The 13943-nt window shown below is 55.9% G+C and overlaps 5 protein-coding genes across 5 annotated transcripts in view; 4 read left to right on the plus strand and 1 right to left on the minus strand.

Annotated features, from left to right (window-relative positions):
- PTSG_09108 (mbre TPR repeat protein) overlaps nucleotides 1-2013 on the minus strand; it is a 2995-nt gene extending 982 nt beyond the window's left edge. The window contains exons 1-2 of the mRNA XM_004989304.1: nucleotides 1365-2013; nucleotides 10-1138 (exon numbers count right to left, since the gene is read on the minus strand). Of these exons, the coding sequence (XP_004989361.1) occupies nucleotides 10-1138; nucleotides 1365-2008 (1773 nt within the window). The 5' untranslated portion in view covers nucleotides 2009-2013. The remainder of the gene's footprint in view (nucleotides 1-9; nucleotides 1139-1364) is intronic.
- Nucleotides 2014-2179: 166 nt separating this feature from the next.
- On the plus strand, nucleotides 2180-3550 carry PTSG_09109 (uncharacterized protein; the record flags this gene model as incomplete). The annotated part of the gene is made up of 1 exon (XM_004989305.1): nucleotides 2180-3550. The coding sequence occupies exon 1, from the start codon at nucleotides 2249-2251 to the stop codon at nucleotides 3548-3550; it is 1302 nt and encodes a 433-aa protein (XP_004989362.1). The 5' UTR covers nucleotides 2180-2248.
- A 304-nt stretch (nucleotides 3551-3854) lies between these two features.
- Nucleotides 3855-7465, plus strand: PTSG_09110 (uncharacterized protein). The gene is made up of 10 exons (XM_004989306.1): nucleotides 3855-4198; nucleotides 4402-4475; nucleotides 4787-4914; nucleotides 5044-5128; nucleotides 5434-5496; nucleotides 5659-6053; nucleotides 6278-6353; nucleotides 6618-6817; nucleotides 7060-7162; nucleotides 7305-7465. The coding sequence occupies exons 1-10, from the start codon at nucleotides 4023-4025 to the stop codon at nucleotides 7376-7378; spliced, it is 1374 nt and encodes a 457-aa protein (XP_004989363.1). The 5' UTR covers nucleotides 3855-4022; the 3' UTR covers nucleotides 7379-7465.
- A 642-nt stretch (nucleotides 7466-8107) lies between these two features.
- PTSG_09111 (uncharacterized protein) lies at nucleotides 8108-10791 on the plus strand (the record flags this gene model as incomplete). Its single annotated transcript, XM_004989307.1, has 2 exons — nucleotides 8108-8505; nucleotides 8715-10791. The coding sequence occupies 2 exons, from the start codon at nucleotides 8108-8110 to the stop codon at nucleotides 10789-10791; spliced, it is 2475 nt and encodes an 824-aa protein (XP_004989364.1).
- Nucleotides 10792-11237: 446 nt separating this feature from the next.
- The window catches only part of PTSG_09112 (uncharacterized protein), a 5605-nt gene continuing 2899 nt past the window's right edge, over nucleotides 11238-13943 (plus strand). Inside the window, exons 1-8 of the mRNA XM_004989308.1 lie at nucleotides 11238-11632; nucleotides 11885-11941; nucleotides 12060-12160; nucleotides 12423-12537; nucleotides 12756-12806; nucleotides 13005-13094; nucleotides 13383-13482; nucleotides 13759-13856. Of these exons, the coding sequence (XP_004989365.1) occupies nucleotides 11438-11632; nucleotides 11885-11941; nucleotides 12060-12160; nucleotides 12423-12537; nucleotides 12756-12806; nucleotides 13005-13094; nucleotides 13383-13482; nucleotides 13759-13856 (807 nt within the window). The 5' untranslated portion in view covers nucleotides 11238-11437. The remainder of the gene's footprint in view (nucleotides 11633-11884; nucleotides 11942-12059; nucleotides 12161-12422; nucleotides 12538-12755; nucleotides 12807-13004; nucleotides 13095-13382; nucleotides 13483-13758; nucleotides 13857-13943) is intronic.

Raw genomic sequence — 13943 nt, forward strand, 5'->3', positions numbered from 1 at the left:
GTTCAGCGCCTTGTTGAAGCACTCAATCGCACGGTCATACTTGCCGCTGTTGTAGAGCACCACACCAAGCTCGTTGAAGGTGCTCGCTGTGCTTGGGTGCAGCTCGCCCAGCGTATCCACCTGAATGCGCAGGCCCTCGCCATAATACTCCGCAGCGCGTCCATACTCGCCTTTCCTGTTGTAAGTCTGAGCAAGACAATTGTACAGGGTGCCTGTTTCTGGGTGCCTCTCGCCCAATGCCGCCGACGTAATCTGGAGGCTTTGCCTGAACAACTGGATGGCGCGATCGTACTCGCCCTTGGCGCTGTGCACCTGGCCAAGGGAGGCCTGCGTGGTGGCTGTGGAGGGATGCGTCTTGCCCACCGTGCCCAGCTTGATCTGCAGGCTCTGTTCGTAGCAGTGGATTGCGCGATCGTATTCCCCTTTCCTGCTGTGCACTTGGCCGAGCTCGTGGAATGTGGCTGCTGTGGATGGGTCTTTGTCGCCCAATGTGTCCAACTTGATCTGCAGGATTTTCTCGAAACACTCAATGGCTCTGTCGTGCTCGCCCTTGTTCTTGAACACCTGGCCAATCGCGCCGTAAGCAGCGATAACGTTCTCGTGCGTTGGCCCATAGTCTCTCAAGCACGCGTCCAGCGCTCGCTCGAGCAGCGGCAACGCGTGATCAAAGTCACCAGCCTTCAACAGGGATGCACCAACGTAGTAGCAGAGGCGCGCAAACTGGGGCGTATCAGCCTGCTCGTCATCAGCTGGCTCCACAAAGGAGAGCATCTCTGAGAAGCACCAGTTCCGCATCTGGTCCTTGACCACCTTGTTCAAGTGTAGGAAGCCAACGCCGTCCTCGATTGCCTTGAAGATCATCTCCTTGTCCTTGGGGTCCCAGGCGTCTGCCCGCTCGGCCTGCACGCGCACCATTGCGTCTGTTACGGCCTCGTGATCCTCCAGCACGGCCTCCTTCAGCGCGTCTCGCTGTGCGTTCGGCAGCCGGATGGTGAGTTGCACGTCTTCCTGACTTGCGCTGCAGAAGATCTCCCACAGGCACCATGCCCGTGTCAGCGGCACGGGGTCGTGCCACGGTGTCAACACCAGCAGCACATGGCCAATCGCAGCAATGGACTTCTTGAACGTTGTGCTCCACCTGCAGTTGGGGTTGGGGGGGGGGGTTGGGGCAAGGACGGGAGGTTGAGGGCATGGGTTGCAGAGGTGACAGGTGGAAGTGAACAACGAACACACACAGACACACATGTATACACGCACACACGAACGCACACACACACACACGTACACACACACACACAAACGCACACACACACACACACACACACACAAACGCACACACACAGGTACAGACACAAGCTCCATACCACTCTTGAGGAAGGTTGGCTGTGATGTCCGTGTTCTGGTTGTTGATGAAGAGATCGAACCAGAAGAACACTTGCGCTTCGTCTTCGCCGTCGTCCTCGCCTTGCTCGCCTGCAAACTCCAGGAGGGTGCCAATCACGTCCACGATCTTGTAGCGCCACGCGTGCGACACAAACACGGTCGCCTTCCTGCCCACGTGCTGTGAATCCATGACGTCGACATACGCACACTGCTTCGCCTTGGTGCGTGGGATCACCACGCTGTCGCACGCCTCTTTGGTGGTCATCTCCTGGTACGTGTCTGGGTGTGCTGCCTTGAGATCGGCAAGGAACTGGCGCAGCCCAGCAGGCGACACGCCTTCCTTGCGAATCGCATGTTCGTCCTCGGCAGAAACAGTAGTTGAAGTGGTCGGTGCTGGATGCGCTTGGTATTGTGTCACGCCCTTTGCGTCTTCGCCATCGTCGCCTTGCTGCTCTTCTTCGCTGGTAGGCGGCTGTTGTGGCTTCGCGGTGCTTGACACTGGCGTCTCATTCACCACGTCAACAGCGGCCGTTGAAGCGGCGAGCTCGCCTCCTTTCTGTCGTGCTTCGGCTGGCTCTGGGTCGCGAGTGGTGGACGAGGAGTGGCGGCGACAGCAGGAGAACATCGTGGATGTAGAGAAGTAAATGATGATGTACATGATTTTCGGCAATGCGGCGGTGCCAGCTTCATGCTTTCCCACACTTCCACACAAAAGCTCCAAAGCCTCAAAGCCACACCCCTCCCCCTCAAACCGACGGACGACACATGACATCACGAAGACCAACACCAACCACAGCACATCGCCACTTCACCGCAAGCAACCACATCACAGCACCAGCAAGCACTCTAGTACCAACCAGCAGTGATGGCGGCGCGTGCTTCTCCAAGTCCAACTGCGAAAAGGACGGCCCACATAAGCATCCTCCTCATCCTTCCCTTGCTCTCCGTGTTGCTGTTTCTCTGCGTGTGCGCTTGCATGGCGCAGGTGGTGTTGGAGGAAGACGAGGGCGGTGCCTTCCACATCAACACTAGCGACCCCGTGCAACACCCTGTGTTTGTAAACGGCATGGACGTGGCTAAAATGCTCGACCTGGTGCAGACGCAACAGAGCGTGATCGAGACCCAGCAAGGGATGTTGCGTGACCATCAGTCAACCATCAGGACGCTGCAGGGTCAGAACACCGCGCTCACGCGCAGGATCTGCGCCGCCCATGACGTGGCCCCGTTTGGTGACACAACAACGGTTGCGGGGCTTGGCACTTTCCCGCACAAGTGGCTCGGCGGAGCTGCCGGTCCCAACGGCTTGATCTTCGGCACCCCGCACGACTCAACGGCGGTCCTGATCATCGACCCGGTCACCCACGCCGTGGACATGACCACCATGGCGGGCCTGGGTCAAGGGGGGCGCAAGTGGGGCGGTGCCGTGCTTGCCAACAACGGACACATCTACTGCTTCCCTCACGGCGAAACGTCCGTGCTCATCATCGACCCCTCCACCAACACAACTGACAAGACAAGCATGGCCAGCGTCGGCAAGCAGTGGATCAGCGGTGCGCTGGCGCCAAACGGCGCCATCTACGCCATGCCCTGGTCATCGTCTTCGGTGCTCATCATTGACCCCGGCACCAACACGGCAGACACAACAACCATCGGTGGCCTCACCGGGAGCTGGTTCGGCGCCGCCGTCGCTGCCAATGGGCGGGTGTACTCGGCTCCCTTCTCTGCCACAGCCGTGCTCATCATCGACCCTGCGACGAACACCGCTGACACGACGAGCATTGCCGGGTTTGGCGCCGCAAACAAGTGGCATGGAACTGTGCTTGCAGACAACGGCCTCATCTACGGCATCCCTTCCAGCTCAACTTCTGTCCTCATCATTGACCCTGCTGAGGACACCGTCGACACGAGCACCATCACCAACCTCGATGGCTCGTCCAAGTGGGCCGGTGGCGTGATGGTGACGAGCACGCACATCATTGGCGTGCCCTTTGCCTCTTCGTCTGTGCTCCTGATTGACACGAAGACCAACATGGCAGACACGACCACCCTCACAGCTCCAGGCACTGGCGAGAAGTGGTATGGTGGTGTTGTGGACGCTGCCAACCGCCTCTTCTGCATTCCCTGGCGCGCCGGCTCGAGCCTCATTGTGGATGCTGGGTGTGGATGAGTGTGATGTGGTGAAGTGTTGTGTTGTGTTGTGTTGTGTTGTTGTGTTGTGTTGTGTTGTGTTGTGTTGTGTTGTGTTGTTGTGTTGTGTTGTGTTGTGTTGTGTTGTGTTGTGTTGTGTTGTGTTGTGTTGTGTTGTGTTGTGTTGTGTTGTGTTGTGTTGTGTATGTTCCTTTGCTCGTTCCAGCGCACTGTTCTATCAGGCGCTGACATCAGCAGAAAACGAGAAAAATCAAAACAAGCCCAAAACAACAACAAAAAACAACAAAAGAGGGGGGCGTGTGGGTGTTTCGCATTTGCATGTGTCCTCTTGCTGCCACTTCCTCTCTTCCTCTCTTGCTCCCGCCTGCTCTCGCCTGCTCTCCTTCTCTCCTTCTCTCTCTCTCCTTCTGTCCATCGTTCAGCGACGACCACATCCCTCTCCCACACGCACCCCCTTCGACCCGACAACTTGCTTTTGCTTCTTTGCCGACATGGCTGCTGTGTTGTATGCCGTGGTTGCCGAGGGCGCCCGCCCTCTGGCAGAACACTGTGAGCCTGGCACAGTGGATGCGGCGTCGCTTGTGCCGTCCGCGTTGGACCAGCTGCAACGTCTGCCACGAAACCAATCCCAAGGCTCAGTGGTGCTCGAGCAGGACGGTGTCCCAAGGTGCTGGGGCTGGTTTCTCATGTGAAGAGAAGGGAAGGAGTGCAGGATTCCAGGGAGCGAACCACGCGCAACTCATGCATTCTAAACGCGCCTGCAATGTCTGGTTGTGTGTGGCCATGCGTATTCCTTGTGTCCGATCTCTCCAACCTTGCGCGACTGATCTCCAGCTACCATGCATGCGTCATGTCTCTCCTCGCTCTCAGGTACAAGAAGAAGCACCTTTTCTTTCTTCGTCAGGACAACTTCACGTTTGCGTGTGTCACAGAGCGAGGCTTTGGTAGGTGCAGATGCTGCGAGAGGAGACAAGCGCTGCTCTTGGATTCCTGCGCGAAAGCTAGAGGGCTGCCTTCGTATTCTCTCGTTGTGTTTGTTGTTGTGCTTGTGGCACATGTTGTGCATTGCTTGGTGTACTATCCCTTGCTTCTCGTAGTAAGGTAGAAGCAGGCACACGAGCGCGCGCCGCACACACACACACACGCATTCACACACACACACACACACACACACACACACACACACACACACACACACACACACGCGCGCGCGCATTCACACACACACACACACACACAAATCTTCTTTGGCCAGGACAAGCCCGTGCCATGCAGTTTCTGGGCGAAGTGGCAGCGGAGTTTGAACCGTTCAAGCAGGCCGCGCGCCGTTACAACAACTACGAGTTGGACGACCGTTTCGCCAGAATCATCGCGGGACTCATTGTGAGCGTTATGACCGTGTCTTTCTTGCTTTGACTCTCTTGCGCTCACATCCGGGGCATGTGCAATCCCACATCCAAAGCTTATCGTCTTTCACATGGATTGGAATCGTTTCAACGACTCATGCGGTAGCCGCGAGCCCCGACCAACGACCCAGAACTCCTACAAGCCCAGCAAGAAGTCTCAGCAGCAACAGGCGTCATGCGCGACACTCTGCGTGCGTAGCCACGTGCTTTATTGCTTGTGGGAGTGTTGTGGTTGTGTCGGTGTCCGTGTTTGTTGGTGTATATGTACGTGCCCCTCTGCGTGTGTACATGTGTACATGTGTGCATGTGTACATGCGCGTACGTGCCTGTTTGGACCCAAACGCGCATGCTTGCTTGCCATCAGAACCAAGGCAACACCTCTCCTGAGCAACTTCTGCTGCTGTTTTGCTTTCACTCACACTTCTGCTGCTGTTTTGCTTTGACTCACACTGCTGCTGCTGCTTCTTCTTCTTCTTCTTCTTCTTGTCACTTGCAGAGAAGGTGGTTCAAAGAGATGAACTCCTGGAAGACTTACAAGGGCGATCAGAGGACATCTCAGGTACTCAGATCCATGTTGGTGCATTAGTGCTTCTGCCGATTCACGCAAGTTTCTAGCGTGTGTACACCACACCTGCAACATCCGGCGTGCTCACAGCCCGCCATCGTGGTACGTACTGACAATTCCGCACGTGTGGTGGATGTGATTCCGTTGTCTGCGTAGCTGACAGTGCTCGGTTCCAAACCAGATCAACCAAATTGAGGCGGAGGGCCGCTTGGTCCGCGTACAAGTACTACCTGATCCCCGTTGTTGTAATTGTTGTCCTTGCAGGGATCATCGCACTGTCCATCTGCTCCAAGCCGGGGAAGTGCACGCGCTCGCGTTCATCGCTGAAGCAGTGCAGTGACATTCCGGCACAGAAGTGCAACCCATCCTTGCAGGTGTTTGGGCACAAGGCCTGCGGAGACGACAGCAAGGTGATATGCGGGCCTAGCGCGTCAACTGTAAACCAGTTCTTCTCCCGCGACGGCAAGAAGTGCAACGCCGCCAATTCGCGCCTGACCAAGTGCTACGTCAAGCGCGCGGCCGAGCTCGACGCACTGTTCCCAGACAATGAGGTGGCATGCAAACACGTGCCATCGTACGCTTGTGTGTGCGCGCGCGCGCGCGCGCGCGCGCGCGTGTGTGTGTGTGTGTGTGTGTGTGTGTGTGTGTGTGTGTGTGTGTTCTTGTGTTGGGGATGTCTCCCACGAAAATGACTGTAAGCCGCCTGCTATCTGCTCCTGAATCTACCCAACTCACATGTTGTTGGCTTCTTGCGCTGACGCTTCTTCTTTGGCAGTTTTCACACACAAACTGCACGGACACCTGTACCAACGTTCTTCTGCGTCAAGCAACACGACTCCACGACAGCAAAGGTTCGCTCGTGGTGATGCGTGTGCATATGTTGACTTGTTGTGTGTCTGTGTGTCTGTGTGTCTGTGTCTGTGTGTCGTGTGTCCGTGTGTCCGTGTGTCTGTGTGTCTGTGTGTGTAAAGTGCTTTCACGTGGAGTCTCCGTCTCCCTGCGCTGCTCTCGACGCTGCGCCTAGCATGTTCGCCAACCTTGCTGCTTTGACGATTCGTGTTCACGACACCAGAAACCCCTCGCACCCTGTGGTTCGTAAACTGCATGTTTTGCAGCCTGTGAGCTGAGCAAGGACGCGAGCTTGCAGGCACTTTTCCTCCGCGACGCTCGCGCACAAACGCTGTGCCAGCGGTCGCATCATGTGTACTGTGGAGATCTTCTCTATGACACCATTCTGCCTTTGCGTGAAACAACCCCGACGAAACACAACTGCTCAACCATTTCGCGTGGTGGCACGTGCTTTGCTCATGTTCAGGTACACCCATTTGGGCGCCGCAAGTTTCAAGCAGGGAGAGAGAGAGTGTGTGTGTGTGTGTGAGAGAGAGTGTGTGTGAGTGTGTGAGTGAGAGTGAGAGAGAGGGAGAGAGAGGGAGAGAGAGGGAGAGAGTGAGTGTGTGTGTGTGAGTTTGGATGCAAGATAGTCTCCCCTCTAGTGTGCTCCCTTGTGTTCACACAAACACAATAATCCGACAATTCGACATCTTGCACTCTTTTCAGGAGCGCTGGGACGATCTCAAGCTGAACGTCACACTTACAGCGGAATTCTTTGCCTCCATCAACAACACTTGCACATCTTTTGGAATCACGCTGCAAACTTCGAGTACGCTGCGATTGTTGCACCCGACACGTGCAATATGCGATAACATGTGTTGTTGCTTGCAAAGCACGAAACACTGCGCTCATTCCCTCGCACACACACTCGCGCACACAAACGTTTCGCGCCTTCCTTCTCGGCGTTGCAGGCTCATTCTTGTCGGCTGCATCTGCTGTGACCGTGATTGTCATGGCACTGACAAGCATTCTCCTCACTCACTGAGGCGGAAGAAGAACCTCCCTCGCGTGTCAGGAAGTTGGCAACAGCTCCAGCTGCACTGATGCACATTCCAACAGCTGCACACACACACACACACACGCGCGCGCGCGCGCGCGCGTGTTTTCACCCTACATGTCTGGGTTGTTATGTCACTTGCTTGCTTTGTCGTCTCTGTTTTCTCTGGCTTTCACGTTGGTGGTGGCCTGGTCGTCGGCATGAATGAATCCTCCCTCCACTGTGTCAAGGGTCCTTGTGGTTCGGGCAGACGTTGCGAAGCAGACAACAGACATCACACCAAGCAAGACACGTCAACGAATCCACCACAACACTACCACATCAATGTCACATCATAACCGACACACAGTCATGTCACATCAGCATCAACACGGTGCGTTTGAAACATGTGCGGCCAAGCATGTTGTGTGGAAGATTTTCGGCAATTCTCAAGAAGCAAGCTGAGTTGGCTTCAAGAAGAGCCACTTCCTTCACACTGCTGCACGCAACCGCACTCCTCACTTCTTTCACTTCTTCGAGTCGCTAGCACGCGATCCTGCGATCTCGCGGTGTCTGTGTTCCCACAGTCTCACCTCCTCCCTGCCTCTGCTGCTGGCTTGCTGAGCCGTCCTGTGCTTGCACGCACGAACCAGAATCGGAAGACAAGAACCAGGCCTCAACGTCCTACAGCAATCGCACAACGAGACAAGCACAACCCTACAACCGAATCAGCAAACGATGGACGACGACAACAACGAGCAGCACCGCCTGACGGACGGCGTGTCTGTGGAGGCGTTCAAGACCTTCCTCGCAGACCTGCAGAGCGAGTTCCCCGGCACGTACACTGAGATGACCACGGAGGATGCCTGTAAGCAACTCGTGGTCCCACGCACCCAGCAGGACAACTGCGCGTACGTCGACCTGTTGCGCAAGCAGTCATCACATGAACATGTGGGCAAGGCCACCGTGTTTGTGTCGCACGCCTGGCGATACAAGATCGCAGACGTGCTCAACGTCTTGCTGGAGTTTGCGGAAGAGCAAGCAGCGAAGGAAGACGGCCAGCCCGTGTTCTTCTGGTTTGATCTCTTCATGAACAACCAAAACGCCAACGTCACGGCCAACCTCCCACAAGAGTGGTGCGTTTTGTGTGTGTGTGTGTGTGTCTGTGTGTGTGCGTGTGTGTATGTGCGCGTGTGTATGCGTGTGTGTGTGCATGTGTGTGTGTGTGTCTTCATGTGTGTGTTGTTGGTACTTTACTCGTTTCTTGCACACTCCCACATCCGCACACACGCCTTTCTCCTCACAACCCCGTCCACACCACAACACCACCCCCTCCTAACTGCAGGTGGAGCACGACGTTCAAGGAGTCGATTGCCAACATTGGGCGCGTGCTGCTGGTGCTCATGCCGTGGCGTGACCCTATGCCACTGACGCGCGCGTGGTGTCTGTGGGAGATCTTCTGCGGCATCAGCAGCGAGGGCACAGAGGTCAACATCCGCCTGCCGAAGAGTGAAGAGAAGGAATTGGAAGAGGCCATCCGCGGCAACTTCGAGGCGGTGACCGACACGCTGGTGCGCGTGCAGGCCGAGCGGGCCGAGGCCTTCAACCCATACGACAAGGACATGATCTTCAAGGCGATTCAGGATGGCGTTGGCTTTGCGGCACTCAACCAAGCAGTGAAGGACCAGCTGCGCGCGTGGTGTTTGGAGAAGGCGGTGGCTGCTGTGGAGGCGATGCGTGCGCGTGGAGAAGACGAGACAGAGGCGTTTGCGGAGCTGTGCGGTCAAGTTGCAAGTGTGCTTGACCAGTTTGGCGAGTATGCAAAGGCAGTTGAGTACTACAAGTTGGCGAAAGAGATTTTCGTGAAGACAGTGGGCGAGAGACACCCAAAGACCGCGAGTGTGTATGTGAACTTGGGCGTTTCATTCGACAGCATGGGCAACCACGATCAAGCAATAGAGTGGTACGAGAAGGCGAAGGACAACAGGGTGGAGGTGCTTGGGGAAAAGCATGCCGGCACGGCACAAGTCTTGAACAACCTGGGTAACGTCTACGATAGCAAGGGCGAGTACGACAAGGCGATTGAACACTTTGAGGCAGCGAGAGCTACCTTTGCGGAGGCGCAGGGAGAAATGCATCCAGACACAGCAAGCACGTGCAGTAACCTGGGCAAGGCATACTCCAGCAAGGGCGACTATGACAAGGCAATCGCGTACCATGAGACAGCGAAAGAGATCCAGTTGACACTGAGGGGGGACAAGCACCCAACTACAGCAGAAAGCTTCAACAATTTGGGGAGTGCCTACCTCGACAAGGGCGAGTACGACAAGGCGATTGATTACTTTCACAGGGCGAGGGCGGTGTACGTGGAGACGCTGGGAAGGATGCACCAGAGCACAGCGCACACATGCCACAACCTTGGCGTCGCGTACAGAATCAAGGGTGAGAGTGAGAAGGCGATGGGGTGGTACGAGGAGGCAAAAGAAATCAAGATGCGCACAGTTGGGGAGACGCACGCGAGCACAGCACAGACCTGGAACGCGTTGGGCGCCATCTACAACAGCAACGGCGAGCATGACAAGGCGCTTGCATACCACAAGATGGCAAACCGCATCTACACGGAGGCGCTCGGGGAGAAACACCCGGACACCGCAGACACCTATGGCAGCCTGGGCAATGTCTACAGCAGCAAGGGCCAGTACGACAAGTCGATTGAGTTGTATGAGAAGGCCAGGGCCATCTACGTTGAAACCTTGGGGCCAGTTCATCCACGCACAGCAGAGATTCAAAACAGCCTGGGCATCGCACACAGCAGCAACGGCGAGGTCACCAAGGCGATTGAGGCCTTCGAAAAGGCGAGGGAGATTGGCGTGGCGACATTGGGAGAGGAGCACCCGAGCACAGCAATGGCGTCCTTCAACATCGGTCTACTGCACGACCAACACGGTGACATGGAGCAGGCGTGCGCGTATATGCAGCAGGCACATGGCGTGTTCGCCGCCACGCTCGGGGCAGACCATCCCAACACACGCGCGGCTCAGGACAACCTGCAACGGATGAGACAACACGTTGCTGACGCCGCACGCGCCGGTCCAGCGGCACCACCACAAGTTGTTCCCGGACACTCCAGCACACCGCCCCTTGCCGGGTGGTTGCAGAAGCGTGGGCGGTGGAGACGAGCCTGCCGCACGTGCTGGGTTTCCCTGGATGACGAGGACCACTTGGTGTATGGCAAGTCTGCAGAACGGCCGCCGAAGCGTCGCGTGCCGCTGTCCAGTGTGGTTTCCGTTGAGCTCGCCAGCGCGGGCCAGGAGCTGCGTGTTGCTGTTCCGGGCCGGACGTTTGTGTTCCGCGCACATGCAAGCGCTGGGGCCACGCTTGAGGACTGGTGCGCCGCCATTCGTCGTGGCATGTGTGGGTGAAGTAGCAGGTGGGGAGGGGGGAGGGGGTGGTAGTGAGTAAAATGTGTGTGTATGTATGTGTGTGAAAGAAGCGTGTGTGTGTATGTGTGTGTGAAGTGTGTGTGTGTGTGTGTGTGTGTGTGTGTGTGTGTGAAAATGTGTGTGTGTGTGAAAGTGTGCGTGTGTGTGTGTTTGTGCCTGTGCATGCGTTGGTGTGAATGCTCTATTCCGTTTGGTCCTGCTCATCGATCTCTTCTCAGTACAAAGGTAGACACAAAGGAAGAAGGAAGGAGAGCGCGAGAAGGGAAAGAAAGGGAGCCTGTGAGTGCGCGAGTGAGTGGTGCTTGAGTGAGCGAGCACAGAAGGGTGAGCACACCTCCACACCTCCACACACAACACTCGCAGCAGCGCAACAGCAAGAGCGCAGCACTCACCACGCCCTGAATTCAAATTCCGCGGCACAAGTCGCTGCAGAATTCTTTATTTTCTTGGGCGATGTTGCTTGTCCTCCCCCCAATATCAACAACAACCACAACGCACACAAGGCACACCACACACAAGCAAGGCACTCCTCTCTGACTGATGGACGCGTAGTTGGAGTGCAGAAGACACAGACAAAGCCCAAACAGCAAGCACACAGCGGCAGGGAGGCACGCACGCACACAAGATGGCTCGCTCGTGTTGCGCGGTGGGATTGGTGCTGCTGCTGGTTCTGTGCCTGGCGCCAGGTTATGTCGGCGGCATCATTGTTCGCACGACGTTTGATGTGGATCGGCAAAGTGATCGTGGTTCGTTCAAGATACTCCGTTCCCAACTGTTTGGCTTCCAGCGTGGCGGTTCCCTAAGCCTACATCTCGACTGCGTACGTTTTATGTGTGTGTGTGTGCGCTTGTTTGTTTGTTTGTGTGTGTATGTGTGTGTGTGTGTGTGTGTGTGTGTGTGTGTGTGTGTGTGTGTGTGTGTGTGTGTGTGTGCTTGTGTGTGTTTTATGCGTTACGTGCACCATAGTGTGTGTGTGTGTGTGGTACATGCGTGACGTGCATCTAGTTGTTGTCTGTGTACACAAAGGTCTCTGTGTGTTCCCTGATCTTTTTGTTTTGTTGTCCCGCAACAGGATGGGAAGGTAGCGTCGCCGTCCCTCATCGCCGTGACGTACACGGACCTCTCAGATGTACGTGTGAAAATGGGATACTTTGTTGTCGTGTTGGTGATTGTGCTGCTGCTGCACGGCTCCTGTTGAACACGCTCCGTTGTTCACACACCTTGCATCGCCAACCACCATGCGCTAGTGGATTGGCACGGGTCGGCCGTGTTCAAGTCTCCAGGCAACCGAGCAGGTGTTCAACCTCACAAACAACCTCGACCCAGAAAGCACCCCAACGCACCCCATGTACGTGTGTGTGTGTGTGTGTGTGTGTGTGTGTGTGTGTGTGTGTGTGTGTGTGTGTGTGTGTGTGTGTGTGTGCGTGTGCGTGTGTGTGCGTGTGTGTGCGTGTGTTAGTGTGTAACTGTATCTGTGTTAGTGTGTTAGTGTGTTAGTGTGTGTGCGTGATGGCGTGAAAGACATCAATCAACGCATGTTCATGCGGAAACAACACTGTGTCTCGTCTCGTCTCCATCACACCCCGCGACTGCAACCACATTGCCACCAGCTATGCGTTGGAGGAGCCATATGGGGGCGAGGACCGGTCCAAGCTGTACACGTTCATCATCCGCGACTGTGGGCCATACACCGCACAGGAGCGCACGCAGGACGCCACCTGCGAGGTACGTACGCGCGTTTGTGTGCATGTGCTGTGTACATGTGTACATTTACATGCCTCTGTGTGTGTACATGTGTATGTGTGTGTGAACATGTGTATGTGTCCATGTGTATGTGTTCCTGTGTGAACTTGTATGTATGTCATAAGGTGTCAAACACAACAGCTGCCCGACACACGTGTCACCATGCCACCACCCTCACCACTATCGTTCAACCATGGAAGGTGTATTTGGTTGCCCTCAACCCCGGCGGCGAGCACCTCAGCAGAGATCAGGTCGGACACGCACACACGCGCGCACACACACACACACATGTACAAGATGTTGGCCAATCTTTTGCGTGCGCGTGTGCTGTATGCAGACATTCGAGACTTACGAAGCCTTTGCATCCACATTCGTGCGTGTTCCCATTTCATCCCACCACTTCTCTCACGCTACCACCACCACCACCACCATCAACACCACCTGCACAGGTTATGCTGCCTGATGTGTATCTTGGGCTGCTCATCTGCTGGGGGTGCATCCTCTTCTTCTGGGGCGTCAACACCTGCCTGTACTCGCAGGTGCGTGAGTGAGTGCGTATGTGCATGTGCACTTGTATGCGTTCATGGAGTGCATGTGTTCATGGAGTGCATGTGTGCGTATGTGCGTGAGTGAGTGCGTATGCGCATGTGCACTTGTATGCGTTCATGGAGTGCATGTGTTCATGGAGTGCATGTGTGCGTATGTGCGTGAGTGAGTGAGTGCGTATGTGCATGTGCACTTGCATGGGCGCTTGCGTCTTTGCTGTTTAGTTAAGGTGCCACCACTTCACCCCTCATGTCCCTTCACCCCTCATGTCCCGCCACCAGTACTCGAATGGCCTGCACACGGTGCTGACGATTGCGCCACTGCTCAAGACGGCGACACTCGCCTTTGAGCTCAACAAGTACACGTTCATCAGCAACCACGGTGAGGCCATTGCGGGCACACGCGCTTGCACGCATGCAGGGGTGTGGTGGTGGTGGTGGTGTGTTGTGCTCGTAATGTCGATGCATCTGCAGCGGGAAACAGACTGGTGCCACCGATGTGACGCCATGCGTTTGCCCACCGCTCCCACGCTCCACCATCACCCAATCACCACTCATCATCATCGTTTGTGGACACTACAACACGACCGTGAACACGACACCACCAATCACCAACCACCAACGACCAAATCACCAACTACCAATCGACGCTACCAAGGGTGGACGCCCGCCGATGCGGAGGTGGCGCGCATTCTTCTGCTGCACACGGAGAACGCCGTCTTCTTCATCACCCTCCTCCTCATCTCAAACGGGTTGGTGTGTGTATGTGTGTGTGTATGTGTGTGTGTGTGTGTGTGTGTGTGTGTGTGTGTGTGTGTGTGTGTGTGTGTGTGTGTGTGTGTG

Source organism: Salpingoeca rosetta (genome assembly GCF_000188695.1).
Source record: "Salpingoeca rosetta unplaced genomic scaffold supercont1.29, whole genome shotgun sequence".
Lineage (NCBI taxonomy): Eukaryota > Choanoflagellata > Craspedida > Salpingoecidae > Salpingoeca > Salpingoeca rosetta.